The sequence below is a fragment of the Lissotriton helveticus genome, chromosome 5_1 (assembly GCF_964261635.1).
Source record: "Lissotriton helveticus chromosome 5_1, aLisHel1.1, whole genome shotgun sequence".
In the NCBI taxonomy this organism is placed as follows: Eukaryota; Metazoa; Chordata; class Amphibia; order Caudata; family Salamandridae; genus Lissotriton; species Lissotriton helveticus.
The window spans coordinates 1,859,842,950-1,859,859,171 of NC_136065.1; the positions used below are offsets into that span (position 1 = coordinate 1,859,842,950).

At 42.9% G+C, this 16,222-nt stretch overlaps 1 protein-coding gene across 1 annotated transcript in view; it reads right to left on the reverse strand.

The window, feature by feature from the left end:
* Positions 1–2,262: 2,262 nt before the first annotated feature.
* The window catches only part of DHX8 (DEAH-box helicase 8), a 276,052-nt gene continuing 262,092 nt past the window's right edge, over positions 2,263–16,222 (reverse strand). The window contains exons 19-23 of the mRNA XM_078645297.1: positions 15,423–15,560; positions 15,039–15,167; positions 8,065–8,261; positions 7,626–7,805; positions 2,263–3,019 (exon numbers count right to left, since the gene is read on the reverse strand). Of these exons, the coding sequence (XP_078501423.1) occupies positions 2,800–3,019; positions 7,626–7,805; positions 8,065–8,261; positions 15,039–15,167; positions 15,423–15,560 (864 nt within the window). The 3' untranslated portion in view covers positions 2,263–2,799. The remainder of the gene's footprint in view (positions 3,020–7,625; positions 7,806–8,064; positions 8,262–15,038; positions 15,168–15,422; positions 15,561–16,222) is intronic.

Below are 16,222 nucleotides of genomic sequence, written 5' to 3' on the forward strand. Positions count from 1 at the left end.
AGGAGAAATATTTAATTTTCCTTATTTTATCAACTTTGTATGTGGGCTGCATTGCACAGCATTAATAGTGGGAACCGTCTTAAAGCATAGTTTTGGTACTGGAAGGGACTTGTTCTAGTATAAAACCTATGTTGCAGAGAGCACACACACTCTTGTACTATGGCACAAGGGTGTGGGCAGTGGCGCATGGCTGCCAAAAGTGCACCAGCTAAAGGGGAGAAAATGCACCATATCTTAATAGATGTGACACATTTTCTCACTCTCTCTCTTTTGGTGCAGAGTTGCCTTGTGACAAAGAATAGTACATCTCAGTCTCACACTATCTCACTTCACTAACCCTTGCTGACCCACATTCATTTTCGCTCACACACACATTTACACATGCAGATGTACTTAATCACACATACACATGCTCTCACTCGCAAGCATACACACAACATACATTCAAAGCCATTTTCACTTAACACAGCTGTCACAAAATGTGCTCCATTTTTTAAATCACACTATTAGTGAATAACAAAGTATTATTCACTAACAGAATAATGAAAAACGGGCAGGAAATATGGAATGCAAGAATTCTTGGGAGTGCCATTGCCATCTCTGAGGCCAGGGGTCTCAAAGAGAGCACCAGGGGTTGCAAATGGAAAGCCAGCAGTCACAGCTTCAATCCCCTTTGATGCTGTGCAGCATGGCTAAAAAATATGTTGTACAACATCAAAGCTGCTGTGCAATGTGGCTAAAAAAGTGCAATTTTTCAGTTTTTATTTATTTATAAAGTTTTATATAGCGCAAACTTGATCCAGGGCGAGTACCTCGCCAAAATATTCCTAATAAATGGCTGTGCGGCGGAAAAGTGGCTTCAAAGCCAGCACATGGACAGGAGCTGCCGGGTTCTGTCGCACGGCTGTCTCTTTTATGATGACTTTGGCGATGTGCTTGCCTGCCTACCTGGCTTTTGCTGGGGGCCCAAAGGATTATTGGCACCTTTGAAGCCGCTTTTCTGCCACACGGCCATTTATTAAGATTATTTTGGCAAAGTACTCGCCGACTTACCTGACTTTTGCTGGGTGCTTAGCGAACAACGATCAGCAGCATTTTTGAAGCCATTTAGGGAGCCACATTTCTCCACCTCATTGCGGTGGCCGCCTACTCACCGTGACTTGTGCACTGTTCTGGTCCATACCCGTGTAAATGACCACCCATTCATTGGGAGTTGGGGACTGACCGTGCCTTTTCAGGCATTAACTAATGTAGTCTTTTGAGTGTCCTGATAAAGAACTGCATACGTAGGTTTATAGTTACCCTCCATGCCTAAATCGGCTGTAAACGTCAACACCCCTCATTTCACGGCCTGGAATACACTGTGCTGGTCCTTCCTGAAATTGGATGGTGCATTCTAAAACAAGCAGCATCATTCTGTAAAATAGACATTTAATAATATATCAAAACGGTGTTGAAAACAGGCCTAAGACCATTGGTTAGCTTATTTTAGAATTATTGCAACCAGTGCTGTGTCTGTATAATTATGATACATTGATTTTCAATTGTTTCTTTTCTGACTTTCCTTTTCTGTGTTCACCTTTCACATAAGCACTTATTTCTTCACTTCCTATCTAGACAAACGTCTATTGTCATATGTTTTATTGATTATGCACATTCTATAATTACTATATAAAGAAGATTTTGTCTTCAGAATTCTGTTTTTTTTTGCCTTTCTCTCGTCTAGTGTATTGTTTTACGCCTTTGTTCAGTGATTATGAGAAAATATTTTCGGTGACTCATTGATTTGATGGCAAGGGTCTTTTGCCTCTTTGGGTTCTTAAAGAGGTATGTCAGGACCAATTGTTGTTCTTGGAGTAGTCAGGTCACAGTGCTTGAGCCTAAAAAAAGGAGGCAACACAGGATGCAACTTTTACACAGGTTGTTACAATGATGGACCACATCTGCTAACCATCCTTTCATTATTTGAAAAGCGAAATTTGTTGAAAGACTCCAGGCTGACGTTAACCATGGTAAAGACCTTCGGTGCAGCTAAGATGTTGTGATATCATGACACATTTATAGACTAAATAAAACACATAACACACTGTGTGGCAGGGTATCTCTGTATTGCATATCTGCAAGCACTTTGACTAGAGGGATAGACAATTGTTGCAGAGCAGATCTGGCTAATTATAGTGCTAGTATGTTTTCCTGGCAAGTAGGCCATGTTGATTATATGGTAGACAAACAGTCAACAACAAAAACCAAACAGTTCTTCCCTTTTTACGATAAATAAATAAAAATGCACAGATACTTTATTAGGAGTTACTGGGAGCTTTCAGACTTGTTTGCTATCCACAATCACCAAACTCACCCAAGGCGACATAACATTGTTCAATTAAATAAAGCATTTGGTATTGACAATCAACAGACACTTCTTGAAAAATAAATACAGTAGGTATCGAAATCAAGAGAAAGTGACTGGAATAAAAATAAGGATAGTCTATATATTTAAAAAAAAAAAGAACGTTTAGAGGAGTTCAGTTTCAAAGGGCAAAGCAATACATATGATCTTGTTAACAAGTCAACCCATTGGTCAGGCAAGTGAAGACTCCCGACTTGTGCTTAAGATTCAGATTTACCAGGTCCACTTTGTTAAAAAGAAAGTAGGTAATGGTAAATGATACAAATATGTTCAGTTTTAAGTTCAAGGCCCAGTCTATATTATCTGGGAAGCACAAATAGTTCCCGCCAGCACCAGTGCCGACTAAAGTGTCTGAATAGGCTTCTGAAAGTAATTTGCGTGCTCTCCGGTGATCACCGGCGCCGGAAAGCGCGGGATATTCTCCAGGCATTGGGCTCTTCATAGCGGTTGTACAGGGGCTCCAGTCTTTGTTGTTTCTTCTGCTTGCTGAGCTTGGTTGGGTCCGAGACTTTAAAGAAAGCTGGTGAAAATTCAACCAGCCAACGGGGATCAATGGTTGTAACCTCTCGCATGTACTCCTTGGTGGTCAGCACCAACTCGTGATACACAACCCTTCGATACAAAGAAAATAAAGTCAAGTAAATGAAACATATCCTTTTCAGCAAGTAGAACAGTGGGAATTATATTTAATAGGCAGCATTAATCAAGGTATAGGAACTACAAGGATGGTAAAAAAGGACAATGGTGATATTTCCAACAGACACAGACCCCTGTGTGAACACATTCAATTGATTCTCACTAATAGTGAATGGTCAGTGCTAGGCTACTATCGAAATGAATGATTCTGGAGACATGTCAGGCAGTCCCAAAGGACCTCACAAACACAGCATGGTTTAAGAGTCTCACTGTGCAGGACTGAAACAGCTCTAGAGGGGCAGAACAAGGTAATGAGAACTCTACAAATTATAACAAGAATAGCTACATACAAGTGTTAAGAAATTCCTAGCGGACCTACACCTAACACAGTTCTGCAACATCCCAACACATGACAAAGGATCGATCCTAGACTTACTAATCTCTAAAACAGGTCCCATCCAGCTTGATTCGATCCTACCTTGCGACTGGTCTGACCATCACATCATCACCTTCATCATTAAGGAAAAGGTAAAAACGAACTCCGCCCAACCCACGAGACCAAAAGTGTGGAAAAGAGACCTAAAAAACTTAAACTCAAATCCTTACCGTCCTCCTGTACTAACTTATTGCTGCCCCCGCAGGATCTACTACAGTACACAAGCTCACCAACCACTACATCTCGACCATGACATCAATAGTTCAGGAGGTAGCTCCTCTACAGCTAAAAAGAGTCTCTCTGAAAGACTCTAAACCCTGGTATAATGGTTTACTCAACGAGGAGAGGCGCTCCCTCAGAACTGCAGAACGGATCTGGAGGTCAACACCGTCTTCCAACCACCTTATGATCCTTAGGTCAAAGAGAAATGCATATTTACGCAAGATCAAACGCACCAAAGCTGATTACTTAAGCCTCCAACTAGACCAGGCACGAAACCGTCCAAAAAACTCTTTGAGTTGATCAAATCTCAATCTAAGGAGGCACCTCAGTGCCCACAAGACTCTGAATGCTCGATGCCAAATTGTTAAGAATTCTCCACCTTCTTCTCCCTCAAGACCAACACCATCAAGAAAAACTTCCTAAAGGACCTAACATTATACGCCAGAACGAATACACTAACTTCTCCTACTCCCATGTCCATGCCAGGGCAACCCCTATCAAAGTATAATTCTAAAAATAATGCAAGCTGGTCATCATTTTCCTCCTACTCCGAAGTGGCTCTATGCAAAATTCTCAGTGCTCTGAACCCAACCAACCACTCCGCCGACCCGCTTCCGGCAAACGCAGTCAAAGACCTCACCCCATTGCTTCTACCTCTCTGGTCGAAGATCATAAACAGTTCCCTCCAACAAGGATGCATCCCAGACATCCTCAAAATAGGCCAGGTCTCACCCATTCTGAAGAAGCCTACGGCAGACCCCACGGACCTAAGCAACTATCGCCCAATCTCCAATATCCCCACCCTAGCAAAGCTGCTTGAAAAATGTGTACATCTACAGCTAACGAAACACATTGATCATTTTGACCCACTCAACCAACACCAATCAGGCTTCCGCACTGGCCACGGCACAGAATCAGCCATGACACACATCATTGATGATGCGCTGCAAATACTTGACCAAAATGGATCCTGTTTACTCATCCTACTTGACCTATCTTCAGCCTTTGATACGGTTAAACACGAGAACCTGTTAGACCTCCTGAAACACAGAATGGGCTTATCTGGGGCAGTGCTAAATTGGTTCACCTCATTTCTCCAAAACCGGACACAACAATTCAAAATCAAGAACACCCTATCCAAGCCCGTCCCAGTGACATTGGGGGTACCGCAAGGATCAGCACTATCTCCAACACTGTTTAATCTCTTCCTGGAACCTCTAACGGAAATCCTACAAACCTCTAATGTGCAATACCACATGTATGCAGACGATACACAGCTATACCTCAAAATATACTCCTTAGAGGATATCAAACTACTCAACACAGCTCTTAGAAACACACAAACGTGGCTGGCAGAAAATCATCTGAAATTGAATGCCCTAAACACTGAATTTCTTCTAATAGCCCCACCGGCCCAAACCCCGAAATTGCAAGACTGGATCAAACATATTACGGCGTTCAATGTACAACCGGTCATTGTGGATTCAGCAAAGTCACTTGGAATAACTTTGGACAGTAGCCTTAACATGCAAAAACATATCAGTAATGTTACAAAGGGAGCCAACCTTCAGATAAACACATTGAGGAAACTAAAACCCTTCCTTCCACACAATGACTTTAAGCAGGCAGTACAAGCTCTGGTTATACCCAGAGTGGAATACGGTTGCGTCACCCTTTGTGGATTGCCCAAAGCATCAACTGCACCCCTTAGAGCCTCAATCAACGCTGTAGCAAGACTCATAACTGGATCTAAACGTTTTTCCCACATATCCCCGGACCTTCAATCCCTGAACTGGTTACCCCTAGATGCGAGAATTCAACTGAAAATTGCATGCATGACGCACAGAGCCTTACATCAAAAGACCCCCAGTTACCTGGCACAGAAACTGACTATCTCTGGGGGCACCAGACTTTCAAGAAATGCAGAAAAATTACTCCTGAAACCACAAAAGTTCCATAAGAAAAAAACCTATAATGGATCATTCTCCGGGATGGCACCCAGAATTTGGAATGCCTTACCCCCTGAAATACACATGAGTTTGGTCTGCTGAATCAATAGGACGAAAGACAGATAAGCTCTTAACTACAAGACACTTAATGATGCCAAATATAACTATATTGTTTTTCTTTCTATTTTCTTTGTATTGCTGTGTTGATCTATTTCTTATGGCTTGTATATGTAACATTTACTGTCTGTATAGCGCTCTGATATCCGCCAGGATCTTGTTCGCGCTTTATAAAACTCTTCAAATTATTAAATAAATAAAATAAATTCACAACGTAACATACTCCAAACATTGAGAAAGCAAACAAAAATAATTTCTATGAGCGCAAAAGAGCGGCAGGGACTTTTTTACAGTGAGTTTTTAAAAAGAGGAATAACTAAAGTAAAAGTACAAACTCTTTCCGAACTGATGCCAAACCCGCGTCAGTAGAAATCAATCAAGATTTCAATATTTAGATGAGTAATCACCACATGCTACCGCAGACACTCTAGCATAAGAGTTTATAAAAGAGGTGCTGATACTATCTGCGAAGATGGGATTTCCACGAATGCACCTTCAACAGCTAAAGTTGTTTTGCATGGCTTCTTCCACTAGCCTTTGCACATAATTACCATAATGATGATGACATCATGACATGCTTATAGAGTGCAAACGATTACAGAGTGTCCCAGCCCTAACTACATCATCACAGCTCGCATAGCACCGGAGGCCAGGCATTACCTTCCCACCCATGACAGGCAGCTTCAGATACTTGCACAGACACAAGAGGCCAGGCATTACCTCTCACCCCGACAGGCAGCTTCAGATACTTGCACAGACACCAGAGGCCAGGCATTACCTTCCCACCCATGACAGGCAGCTTCAGATACTTGCACGGACACCAGAAGTCAGGCATTACCTTCTCACCCATGACAGGCAGCCTCAGACACTTGCACCGACAGCAGAGGCCAGGCATTACCTCACAACCCCTACAGGCCGCTTCAGACACTTGCACAAACAGCAGAGGCCAGGCATTACCTCTCACCCATGACTGGCAGCCTCAAATACTTGCACAGACAGCAGAGGCCCGGCATTACCCCTCACCCATGACAGGACGCCTCAGATACTTGCAAAGACAGCAGAGGCCAGGCATTACCTCTTATCCCAAACAGGCAGCTTCAGACACTTGCACAAACAGCAGAGGCCAGGCATTACCTTCTCACCCATGACAGGCAGCTTCAGATACTTGCACAGACACCAGAGGACAGGCATTACCTTCCCACCCATGGCAGGCAGGTCAGATACTTGCACGGACACAAGAGGCCAGGAATAACCTTCCCGCCCATGACAGCCAGCCTCAGATACTTGTACAGACACCGGAAGTCAGGCATTACCGTCTCACCCATGACAGGCAGCCTCAGACACGTGCACGGACACCAGCGGCCAGGCGTTACCTTCTCACCCATGAGAGGCAGCCCAGACACGGGCACCAGAGGCCAGGCGTTAGCTTCCCACACATGACAGGCAGCCTCAGACACGGGCACCAGAGGCCAGGCGTTACCTTCTCATCCATGACAGGCAGCTATAGACACAAGAGGCCAGGCATTACCTGCTCACCAATGACAGGTAGCTTCTACCAAATGACTAGCAGTGATTCAAGTCGCAATGGAAACAATAATATAAATACATCTCAAAGGCCACTTACACTTAATACATTGTTTGCTCTTCACCCAAACAATTTAGAAACCTTACATGAAAGATATGCTTGCAGGTCAGAGTTACTTAAAAGATGTGGAATGATGAGCAAGGATATCTGAATAAGTAGTACACCAAAGTTGAACATTATGGACTATATTTTTTGTTTTCATCAGCAGGCTCCTAGTACAGAAAGACTGTTCTCTTCTCAACAATGGCTTTAGAGGCGAGCAAATTTACATACCATTCTGGCTGCCTGTTAAATAGTGCACTTGAAGGGTGGATGTACACCACCTGCTGGTCGATAAGAGTGCGATATCCTTCCTGGGGATCCTTCTTGGCTGCATTTCGGAAAAACCCACTGCAGATTGCTTTCTGTACGCGAACTGTTGCCTTTGCACACGATACGACATCCAGCTTATGCCTGCAATGAAAAGGAAGATTTCTTGAGACCAAAATCCTCGCCATCTGGTAACAGCATTATTGGTACTAAAACTAAGATTTTTTTAAATAGCCACCTCATAATAGTGTTCTATATCCTGAGAAAGTTGGAAACCTTCAGCAATGTTCGTATAAGTAAAGCAATGTTCGTATAAGGCAAGCAGTGGTATAGGGACACACCTCTCAAGAAATAATATGTTAGGCTGCTATTTTAAGCACAATCTCTTGCTTGCACCTCTTACCTGTCCATTATACCCAGCATCTGCTTCCGGATGTCTTGTGCCCTACGCAACGAGCGCGCTTGGATAAAATTCTCATAGCACCAGGGATTTGAAAATTTGTTGTTCTTCCAAGAATTGTATACTGCAAGCAAAGTGAGGTGATCACCTTCAGTCTGATGGAATTTGGCCTTTTTCTGGTCAGCAAGAGCTTGCTTGTCCTACCGTAAAAATAAAATGTTTACATCAAATACTAAAAATATCAGTTTAGATTTTGAAGAAATCAGAACATCAGTAATAAGCAAGGTATTAATGTATACAACCTTCCAACCCTTTTCATACATCAGACACACTGAAGTATAGGCCAAAGGTCTTCAGCAGACGCAAGTAAGAGTCTTGCCAGCAGACCGTGGATTTTAATACTAAAGGTAGGAGAGATCCAACAAGCGATGAATTAAGGAACAACTCCTTTCCTAATTAGGAATAATGTCAATAGCTTGTGCAGGTCTTTTCAGACACTAAAAACTAGAGCAAACCGATACAAAGCTGCAACACTGCACATTGTGGCAATCTGATTATGGAATGACTGATACAAAAGAGAACATTTGCCCCATTCCCTTGTGCGGAATACACTGACTGATTATGGTTTACTATACAGAAGGAGACAATGCTTTAAGGGGTGGGTACGGGGAGAAGTCATGTCCCTATTCTTTGCCTGGGAGAAGTCATGTCCCTATTCTTTGCCTGTAAATTATCTGACAACCTAGACCTGTCTGTCGCTGGTGAAAAGTGCCCATCGACCAGGCTCACCCAGACATGAAACCATAATCGAATTGTTGAGTTCCGGCTAACTCACACAATTTCAGTGAATAGACCTCTACTGTGATCCGGGAGGCTACTCATCATTATTTGAACCATCTCCTATAGGACAAGGGAGTAGCAGGCCAGCAAGCATGTTGCATTAGAGCAATACAACGGCAAACCTTCACAACAGCAAGGGTTTTGTTTTGAGGAAGATACCCAAATCACCAAACTTTCGGGCAAAGCATGTACAGACACAAATTTTGGAAAACCTATCATGCCAATGACACACAGATCACCGTGTCCATCTTAAAAGACACGGCGGCCAACTTCAACAACTGTATGAAGACAGTGGCCACGTGGATGGGGAATACATTTCTAAAGTTGAACAGCGAGAAGAGTGAGGTGTTGATGTTTGGGAGTCAATCATCGGTATGGAACCAGAACTGATGGCCAGCCAGCCTGGGGACACTTCTCACCTCAATGAACTCAGCAAAAAAACTCTAGGACTGGATAGTGATCTGTCTCTGGACCTCCAGGTCAATCGTACTGTGGTGACCGGTTTCTGGAATTTCAGAACTCTGTGGAAGATTTTTGCAATTTACCCCTTTTCCTGCATGGACACAGGTAGCCTTAGCACTAATCTCTTCCAGGATTGACTACTGCAACACATTCTATCTTGGTGTTAAAAGACAACTCCTAACAAGCTGCAACTTGTACAAAATGCAGCAGCAAGGTTGACATTAGATAGCCCCAAGCACCTATCAGTCTTGAGAGAATAGCTTGAACTTCACTGGCTTCCTGTATAGAAGCATGTCACTTTTAAAGCGATGTGCATTGTTCATAAAGCACTGTACAGTGCCTGCCCAGGTGGAATCAAAACAATGTTCCAATGGTATTCCGCTAGTAGACCTCTTCGCTCGGCAGTCCACAGTTTAGTTGCTATTCCCAGAGTTTGGAGAAAGAGATAGGGAGGCAGAGCCTTTTCGGTTGCAGCTGCCAGGCTCTGGAATTCCCTCCCCATCCATTTGACCTTCATGAAGCTGAACACTCCTTTCACAAAAGGCCTAAAAATCTGGCGCTTCTCTCTGTAGGAAAGTTAAATACTTTGCTATAGGCTCTCTCCTTAGGCCGAGTCTACTCTCAGGATCAGCGATTAGCGTCTTGACGCCTTTGAGCATTTGATGCTCTATATAAATTTACATCATTTCATGTTGACTAGCCACCTGACAATTACCATCTGGGGCAGATTTGGATTTAGACCCCACTGCAAGGATTACAGCTCTATTAAAAGGGGGTGGAGACTAAGAGAAAGATTGCAGCTGAAATATTTCCATCAACATGTTAGCCTTCGCTTCCTTCTATGGATCACAACCATAACAGAAAAAACATCCTCAGAGGCAAGGCAATAAGGACAATCCAATTTCACCTCAGAAATACACAACATTAGCATTTTGTAAAAGCAAACAAGGGTTGTCATGACAAATATAAGCAGGAATGACGTTGTTTCACTGTTTCAAGAAGTTCAGGCGTGGGGTCGGCTGTGAAATCATTGCAAGACAACCAGTTGGTGACGATTAAGCAGGCCGACAAAGGCGGCGTAGTCGTCCTCAACACATGTGATTACAAAGCTGAGGTGTTGAGACTTCGGGGGGTACGCACCAATTATCATCCGTTGATGCGGGACCCCACGCCTGAACTTCTTGACATGATCAAGAGGATGGTGGCAGGCGCTGTGGAAAAAAAGTGGATAACATCTAAGGAGGCGGATTTCCATGTCAACAAGAAACCGCGCGTGCCGGCATTTTACATCCTACCGAAAATCCACAAGTCTCAGCGTCCACCCCCCCGGGCGCCCGATTGTCTTGGGCATTCAATCTGTGTTAGAGCCTCTGTCTCAATTCGCAGACTTCTATTTGAGAGAGGCAGTCATTACACAACACTCTTATGTACAGGATGCCACTGACATTTTGAATATTCTGAAGGACGTTGAGTTTGATCCTGAATCCCAGCTGCTGGTGACTATTGATATTGAATCACTTTACACCAGCATCCCCCAGGATGCCACGCTGGTGGCAGCAGCGCGGGCACTGGGGGACCTAGAATGGTTTTTTGACACCCCTCCGTTCTTTGTCATGCAATGTATCGAACTAGCATTGACAAAAAACTTCTTTGAATATAAAAATCAGTTGTATCTACAAGTGTCTGGGACTTCTATGGGGGCCACATTCGCCCCAAGTCTGGCCTGCATTTATGTGGGCCAGTTTGAGGTGAATGTGGTCAACCACACACGGGAATCCCTTCGGGGAGAATATCTCCCTGTGGCGGAGATATATTGATGATGTCCTCTGTATCTGGACAGGTACAGGGGACCATCTCCTGAGCTTTCTGACGTGGCTGAATCAGGCTGATGACTGCCTCCGCTTCACGTGGTCTATTAGCAATACATCCGCCGTATACCTTGATGTGGACATTGCGGCAGTGGAATGGAGGTTGGCTACAAATGTCCACCACAATACATCGGACAGGAATTCCCTACTCCACTATGGGTCGTTCCATCCTAGAGCTTTAAGGGATAACCTCCCCGTGGTTCACTTTTTGCGCAACTGCTCCACTACTGAAACTTTTATGGAACAGTCTGAGGAATTGGTGAACAAACTTACAGTGAGGGAATACCCTATGAGAACAGTCAACTCACAAGAAGCACTCCTGGAAAGGAATGAAGGAGAAGCAAGAATGTATACCAGTTGTTGCGACTTTTGATCCCTTTCTACCAAGATGAGACAAATTGTGAGGAAACACTGGTCCATTCTTGATACTGCTACTAATAAGATGCCACCTCCACGATTTGCTTTTAAAAGAGCTCCCAATCTTAAGGATAAGCTGGTCCACAACGCATTCCCACTGCTCCATATGTTAACTCCCTCCCACACTGGACATTACCCGTGTGGGAGTTGCTCTGTATGAAACCTGACTCAGACAACAAAAGAGGTAAGTCTACGTGATGGGAGGACTTGGTTCCTTATGAAATACAGTCATTGCAATACATCTCATGTAATTTACAGACTAACCTGCGGCTGCGGGCTTCAATATATCGGTTTGACATCACGTAAGGTGAAGGTGCGAATACAGGAACATCTCAGCCCCATCAAAGCCAAAAAACTGTCTACAGTTTGGTACAACACTTTAGCGAAAAAGGACACAAACCCAGGGATCTCAGGTGGATGGTCCTAGAGAGGGTGCTTGGACAAACACATAACATTGAGAACATACTGGCTAGGAAGGAGGCCAGATGGATCTTTTCAGAACGAGCAGATAGGGAGGGTTTAAATGACTCCATTGAATGAAATAAGATCAGCAAACATTGATTCTGCTAGACAGACAAGTATACTGTGTATGTGGGATGGAAATTATGACAGTACATTTACTTTAGAGGGCCTTGGTGAGGTGGTTGAGTATATGTGAACAACATTAGGCTGTGATACATTCTGGCCGGTTTATACCATTCCCCCCTTGCAATGGATAGCATCACCCATGATGGGAGTAATGCGTGGGTAGTTTCCCCTTACAGAGCGACGATAAGACAATGGCCTCCCCTTTAATAAAGTTCAGGACGACTAACATGGCCTCTAATGTCTGGTGTCGGTGTTTGTCCCTTTAAGATTGGATGAAAATCAATGATCCAGGTAGCATTGTTCTGAACTAATGGAAGATTGTTTTATAGGCAGCAGTATAACACTGTAACATGCTGCTAAATGTATCGTTTTAATCCAAGGCGGGACGATGTGGAAAGCTGGAGGTAGTTATTTGAATATGGAAAACTTTACACAGTGCACATCCCTCTCTAAGATGGCCGACATGGCGAATCAGTAATAGTGGGGATTGGAAACCACTAGGCATTCCCGTGGAGTATAGAGGTACACAAGCGCACACGAGTGGCTGGGGATGACGGTCAGCTGAAACTCCGATATGAGACTTAGTGGTTGGATGCAATGTTTTTCCATATGTGAAAACGGTACACTCTATTCCGCTTTAGTGCCTTGGGATTAGGAATGAGCTCTGAAAGAAATAGGCACGTTTTGTATATGACACTCGCAATACGAAATTCAGCCTGAGTGAACAGCAAAAGTCCCCTTCTGCTACATTTAAAGATGGCCTCCATGATTGTTTCCATCGCGCGTCACGTGGTACTGTAGACACAGTGGCTGGGTGGGATCACAGTACGAGTTAAATCACACGGCGTCGGTTGCTCGGAGTCGGAGCTCCTGAAAACGCCAGTGGGACGCGGCACTGGTAAGAGGGTCTGTACCGGTCGGTGAGATGCCCGTTTATATAAAGCGTGGCAGCCAGTAGTTGCGAGTTTGGGAATTGGTGATGATAGCGCGAGCAGCTCGTTTGTTGTTTTCCCTTCCAGCCACGTAAATTGTTTCAAGATGCACTGAGAGCATAACTATTAGGTTGAGACCATTTTCATGAGAATGGACTAAAAAACTATGATAGGAGTATACAACAAGAGGGTATGATTTGGGCAATATGTAAACCATGCATTTTTGATATTGTTGCGTGTAAACTGTGTTTACATACAATTACAGAGGACCAGATTGTGGATGGTTTTCTTAGGGACACGTGATCGATTGACACGTTTGACCCGATGAGGAGGGTTGTGGGTATGCTGTAACTTCACAACCTAGAGGTAATTATGCTCTAAATGATCTAAGTGCCACTATAATTTTTGAAATTCACATTGCCTGTGCAGGAGGCATGTGTTTTTTTTTTACAAATGGCTAAAGTATTTTATATGTTGTTATCTACCATCACAGGTGTCTATATAAATATGAAGTGAAAGATCGAGAAGGTGAACCCCTTTTTAGCCCTAATGAAATTGCGCAAGAATAAAGCAACGAAACATGTTGGCAATAAAGAATTAGATTTGGTTTGATAGGAACCATTGTTTAATTTAGAGGGCTTGCAGCTTGGAATAAAAGTCGGGTGGCCAGCAAGCCTTACCATTTTTAATGGTGAGAATCACATTTATTTTTTCTCACTAGGATTCTTTGGACATATGTACAAAATAGTAAGCACTGTCTATTTTGTCTTACTATCACGTGTTTTATCACAATTGCTTATGGTTCCCAAAAAGGAGAACAAGCACTCTTTTTTTACTTTCTTTTCTTCTTTCACTGAAGAGAGAGAGTCACCGATGATGAGAAGTGGGTAAACTGGTGATTGTTAGCCAGCAACCCCGTTTGCGGTTCTACCGGGAGGTACTCTCTCTCTCCTCCCACACATTTTTTCATTGGATGTAAGGTGGGGAGTGTGGATGGTAGTAGACATTATTGTTTTAGTGAGACTTTGTGATAAACCAGAGTAGTTGGATTGTACACACTTAAGGGAATTGAGAAGAATATTGAAAACCCTGGCTTTGTCACTTTTAATGGGAATAAGTGTCTGTCGGGTGGTACAATCATTGACGTAGTTGGTCAATATGGACAGCGTAGTATCTAACCTAGGTCCGATGCAGATGTTTAACTTATGTTCAGACAAGAACTGGTCTTTTGTGTAGAACTTGAGATACAGCTCGGAGCTTATCATCTCTTTGAGCTAGCGAGTATGGTTGAGGTTGAAGTCCTGATAAGGGATGGTCTTCGACTTCGAGCTGAGTTTCTGTTCAAGGCTGTGTGTGTGGACATGAGCCTGAACTTCCATACAAGGTTTCTGTAAAACTCTTTACACCTAATAGTTCTGAAAAATGTATTTGCCTAGAGGCCAGAGGCATTGATTTGGCTTTTGGTTGTACGGCAGACACATCTATGGTGAAGTCATAGGTTTGTGAATCTTTGGTTGGCATCTACGTTCCACTATAGTTTTCCAATGATACTTTAAAGCTCAAATATCACTCATAACTGCTCCTTTCAATTTCCCCTCAAAACATAATTACACAATTGTTTTTCTCCAAAAAGCTTTCCAGTGCTAGCCTGAAGCAGAAATACTTTAATAATGGCAATAGATGCAGAAGTGTATGCAAACCTTTCACACACCAGCACAGAAGAAGTGCACTTTCACTTGATTGTTGTCTACATTTAACAAATGTTACTGTTCCTTATTAGACAGGATATAAATTAGGTAAATGCTAGCGACATAAACAAAAACAGCACAAATAAGCTAAACGTTTTACAATTTAGTTTAGAGTTTCATACCTTTGGTCGGTAAAAAACATTCTGTACAGAAAGCATTGAGACAATGGTTAACATTTCTTCACTGCAAGCCAGGTGCACAGACATGATCAACATTTTACACAGCATGGGCTCCAGGGGAAACTCTGCCATCTGAAGACGATACAAAGGACAAAAAAATTAGCTCCCTACATTAACAATGTTTACTTCTAAATGTCAAAAAGAAAAGACGCATGTTGAGCCCCCGAATTGAATAAATACATTGTTCTACTGCTTTTTAGTTAAGAACTGACACCAAAAAACCCAACCATACACTGAGCTGAAAGAGCCTGGCAGGAAAACGATCCAAGTAAAAGAAACCATGCTAACTAAATAGAGTCACTGTAAATGGAACACCCTAAAACGCACCCTACGCCCAAGTCGGGTTAGAAGTCCTTCATCGTCCAGAGCTCCAAGTGTGTACAGCTGCTCCATGGCCGTGATGAGGGTTTCCATTGGAGGAGCGTCCATGAAGTCAAAAGACAACAAATCATTGATTCCCATGGCCTGAAAAGAAAGTTTAAAAAAATTGCAGAAACCACAAAATTAAGATCACAATTTAAATTACTTATTACCAAGCTACTGAAGCATAATTTAGAAAAACACTGTATTCAAATTTCATAACGCTGAAAATTAAGATGTCTTTCTTCAAAAAATGCATGAATATACAATGCCCAAGCAAAAACATTTGTAAAGCATTAAGATAGCTATTTTCTATGGGTCGTACAACGAATACCACGCATGCCTTTACCATGCCATACGCAAGCGTCATTACCACACATGTTTTTACAACAAATATTTTGAAAACTCATATGCCTTTACCACAAAAATGTCGCTGTTAAGGCATGGTGGTTCACAGCATGTGCTTGGTCAAAATTTAAAACCGATTAGTATAATCACCATATTGTTAACTTCCTCTCTCTCTTTCGATGGTCTGGGCTGTGGGACAATGGTACTGAGTGTGTTTCTCGTGTATAAATAAAATCCTACACTCAATCCTGGTATCTGCTATACACACTATTTTTTACCTAACATTTTTAAGTGCCCTTTATTGAACCGTTTTTTATACAATATAATAGTATTTAAGGCATAATAAGTTTGCATTTTTCTTTCCAGCTGGAGCACCGTTTTCCTGCCTCATCATTTGCCACCTCAGGATTCCGAGGGGG